Source organism: Trachymyrmex septentrionalis, unplaced genomic scaffold (genome assembly GCF_001594115.1).
Source record: "Trachymyrmex septentrionalis isolate Tsep2-gDNA-1 unplaced genomic scaffold, Tsep1.0 scaffold51, whole genome shotgun sequence".
Classification (NCBI taxonomy): Eukaryota; Metazoa; Arthropoda; class Insecta; order Hymenoptera; family Formicidae; genus Trachymyrmex; species Trachymyrmex septentrionalis.
The window spans coordinates 1,636,331-1,640,444 of record NW_017305683.1 but is presented as its reverse complement, the minus strand read 5'-3'; the positions used below and the strand labels follow the sequence as shown (position 1 = coordinate 1,640,444).

Sequence of the window (4,114 nt, the reverse complement as noted above, 5' to 3'; positions counted from 1 at the left end):
TTTTCTGTCGTTATCTTCCTACAATAAGAAATACATGTATATTTTTAAAAATATATTTATTTAATAAAGTTCAAATTTTTTACAAATCTTTTTCGTATATCCTTAATTATCTCTAGCCTGATACAAATTTCTTTCGCATTAAATTAATAAAGAGAAAAAAATAATAAGATTGGAAGAATAAATTTTTTTAAATTGTTGCATCCGCGTTTTCTTATAGAAATATTAAAAATGTAATTAATTACATGCACAATTCACACTGAATCTATTTAATAATAACAGTACGAAAAAAATTTTTTTATGTACTAAACATCATAAAATGAAATCTTGCCTCGTTTTCTTTAAATATCATAGGCTAACTAAAATAAAATAAAACAATAACGTTTCATTAAACATGTTATATTAAATGACGCACATCTATAATTGAATTTCTCTTTCAGATCTCTTTATATGCGACCATGAACTCCGAAGACCGTGACTGTTCCCGGTTAAAGAAAATCAATATGCATCACAAGCGCAGCTTCATTTGTGCGAAAACAAAGGCTATCCTTAATACTAAGACAGTATCACAATGACGTCAGAATCGTCATGGCAACTCCCTTTGGTACACCCACGCCGTATGTGTTATTGCATCAAATTTAATCCACCAAAATACAAAGATTTATCCGATTAGCGAATTAAATCCTAGTATCTCATAGTTGTATCAATTATTTCGAGACAGAAATACATGATACACGTACTGAAGCAATGTTAAAAAGAAAATGTGTAAATATCAAATGAATTATATTTATACACACATATAGATAAAATATCTTTGTGTTCTTACATTAGAACTTCAGAGAAAATGATTTCATGTAAAATTGACACATAAGGAAACTTCATCCGTCTCTTTATACTTTTATAAAGAGTTGAGCATACAAAATTAAATGCAGATAAGTTATATAATTTTTTTAAATTTAAAATTAATCTTAATAAAAATTAAATTTCAGTATAAAATACTTTCTTATAACTTGTTTTAAACAAGTCGGCATATCACAGTCCAAGAATCTTGGAATCTGAATCTATTAAAAAATAAAAGCATTAAATAACTATCTATACTCTTTACTTATTGTATAAAAACGTTTAAAATGAATTATTGTGTATCTGAATTTTCAGATTTAGTTTCTGTAGCAGTAAACATCGTCAATATCCTTTCAAATTCTTGTACAAATGGCTTAACTATTGCTGATTCGTTAGTCACTAAAACATTTTCAAAATTTCCAAAAAATGCTGTTTTAGTCCAATTTATGCTGCCTGTTAACAAAATATTATTGTCAATAATAACAAATTTATGATGCACCAAGACGTCCAACTCTTTGAATACTGGTTTAATGCCTGCAAAGCAAAATAATGTCAACTAGGTTCATACTAAATTGTTACACATTATATAAATTTAATAAAGATTATGTCTTGTAACTAAATTCTTCATATATTTGTTTCTAACTAAATTATCCATATATGTTTCAGAATATTTATTACAACCTTCTTTGTAAAAGTTCATTAATTGACTTCGATCACTATGTGTCATAGAATCTTCCAATATGATTCTTACGACAACATTTCTGTTTTTAGCCCTTATAACTGCCTCTGCCAAGTCCACAAATGTAAAGAAATATATACATATGTCCAAAGTATGAATTGCCGAATCCAAATAATATATAATCCTCCTGCAAATACATCAGATATATTCTATACAGTTGCAAGCTATGAGAAAGATGTGAATAAATAATTTTATTTATATATCACATTGCCTTTATATCACATTAAAAAAATTACTTTAAGTATCTTATTGAACAATTCAGCTTTTCACATGGTTGCATACATCTCAAGTGTGGTCGACACAAAGAAGAATCTTGTGAAAAAAACATGACTTCGAAGATCTTTGCTTCTGTATTGTTGCAAAGTTGTTCTACGGAACCATTGCAATTGGAAGTATTGATCACTTTCTTCCGAGAATGTTTATGTTTCTTGTACAACTGCCACATTATTTCTGACACAATAACTCCAGAAGTTATTGCAATGACAATTCTTTTCATCATTTTAGACCTGAATTAAGTAATTTGGAAATCTTTGAAGATCTTTGGAAAAGCAATGTGTGCCAGAGATACTTCAGTCAAATTAAAGGTTAGGAATCTCTTGCTTTAATACAATGAAGATTGGAGAGTATTACAGTACGCATTTATATATATATATATATGTGTCAAAAAAAAGATTTTCTTAGTTCGTTGATTTGATAAAATAATACATTACACACAGATATAACAAGACAGAAATTACAGTTATTTACGATCTTATTAATTAAAAGTACACTGCTTATATTGATATATATATATATATATTTTGAATCAACTAGACTGTAGACTGTGTTCAAAAACTATCCGGATGCCTCCATGTATCATCTTATCCTTCTTTACAACATATATCATTTTATCCTTATTTTATTGTTCATTAATTGAATAAGCAACAAGGATAAAATGATATATACGAGCATTTGGATAACGTTTCCGAACACAGCCTAAAGATGCATTCACATGCAAGCGTCAAGCAGCGGAAGCAGCAACCAATTAATGAAGCAATTTTTTACAGTTTTTACAATTTAAATAAATACAGAAATCTTCAAAGAATCAGTAAATAAATAATATAAATACAGAAATACAAATATATAAATACAGAAATCTGCAATTTTTTATTTTCTCCAGCTTTGAACACAAAATACACCAGCGACAAGTATATTAGCATGTACATTTTAGGTCAAAGTCTTACTACAAATACTTTGAAACGTTTGATTGACCAATTAGAAAAAAGAATTTTACAAATTGACCAATCAAAAATTGCTTCGAAGCATTTGTAGTATCGCGTTGATCATATTTTTAGGTTACGGTCCACTTGATGCTATGAATGCTTCGAAGTATTTTTTGATTGGTCAGTTAGTAAAATTCTTTCTTCCGGTTGGTCAATAAAAAGTTCCAAAGCATTTGTAATGTTAAATGCACCGCACTCTTAGTGAAAAAGGAATTTTTATTCTGTGAAATCACATCACTACGAAGAAATTCGAGGGAGCAAAAATGTCAAAAACGCTAGTTTTATTGATAATAAAGGTATGTACGTTACGTACCTTCAGATTTACTGGATTTGAGTATCTTTATTATGTATTACATACAAATTTAATATTTTTATGTAATGTATTTATTTGATACCAAAATAAAAAGAATATAAAGAAAGAATTATAATATACAAAGTAATCAGACAATACAATGCAATAAAATATAATACCAAAATACAACACCAAAAAATAGACTTAAATTTTTTTAATATAAAATATAAAATACATAAATTCCTTATACATTTTTACAATTAACATTTTTGTTTATATGTGTAAGATATCTCGTATACAAAATGCATGCATATTATAACACAAAATTTGCGTATATTTCAAGAAAATCCAAATTTCATTCTGGTTCTACAATAACAATCTTTTTTTACATTTTTATTTAATATATCTTTTAATGATACAATGTTTATTAATGGGTTAAACGAAAATTCCAATTTCGCATCTCCTATATACTGTGGAAAAAGTTATTGAATTTTAAGAAACTCGAAATTGAATACTCAAACAAGTTAATTTAGCGAATTTTGTTTTATAATATGCACCTACATAAAAATGGAATTACGAAAAATGGAATTGTTTTTTATTACAGAGTTTAGCTTGTTTTGATCAAATATAATTATTAACATGTATATTTCAAAGTCTCTATAATTACTAACAATTCTAGAGACTTTGAATACATTTCAAACTTTTCCAATTATACATCGTTAATTTAAGGTTTAATTTAGCAAGAACGAGCTAGAGGCCCTCCACCACCCCCGCAGATTTTATCGACGGTCCTCTTTTCTTTCTAAATATACTCATCTATATATAATATTAATAAATTTAGTAGCCCGTTTTTGCAGATAAGTATATTTTTTTAAATTTATTTTTTATTTTTATGTCTATAATTATTATTGTATTTTGGTAATGATATTACATTAATTTTTTTGATATTATCTTTTATTGAAATATTTTGTACAATTCAATATT

At 26.8% G+C, this 4,114-nt stretch overlaps 1 protein-coding gene across 1 annotated transcript; it reads right to left on the bottom strand.

The window, feature by feature from the left end:
- Window positions 1-1,129: 1,129 nt before the first annotated feature.
- On the bottom strand, window positions 1,130-2,213 carry LOC108751639 (mitochondrial cardiolipin hydrolase). Its single transcript, XM_018491923.1, has 3 exons — window positions 1,813-2,213; window positions 1,519-1,703; window positions 1,130-1,371 (listed from the first exon to the last, which is right to left on the bottom strand). The coding sequence occupies exons 1-3, from the start codon at window positions 2,073-2,075 to the stop codon at window positions 1,130-1,132; spliced, it is 690 nt and encodes a 229-aa protein (XP_018347425.1). The 5' UTR covers window positions 2,076-2,213.
- Window positions 2,214-4,114: the final 1,901 nt, after the last annotated feature.

What these genes read in the sequence shown, in the direction of transcription:
- LOC108751639 (XM_018491923.1), bottom strand. Translation starts at nt 2,075, where the DNA reads ATGATGAAAAGAATTGTCATTGCAATAACTTCTGGAGTTATTGTGTCA. An exon ending in TGTTCAATAAGATACTTAAA is followed by an intron (nt 1,704 to 1,812) that starts GTAATTTTTTTA and finishes ATGTATTTGCAG; the next exon opens with GAGGATTATATATTATTTGG. An exon ending in AATGAACTTTTACAAAGAAG is followed by an intron (nt 1,372 to 1,518) that starts GTTGTAATAAAT and finishes TTTGCTTTGCAG; the next exon opens with GCATTAAACCAGTATTCAAA.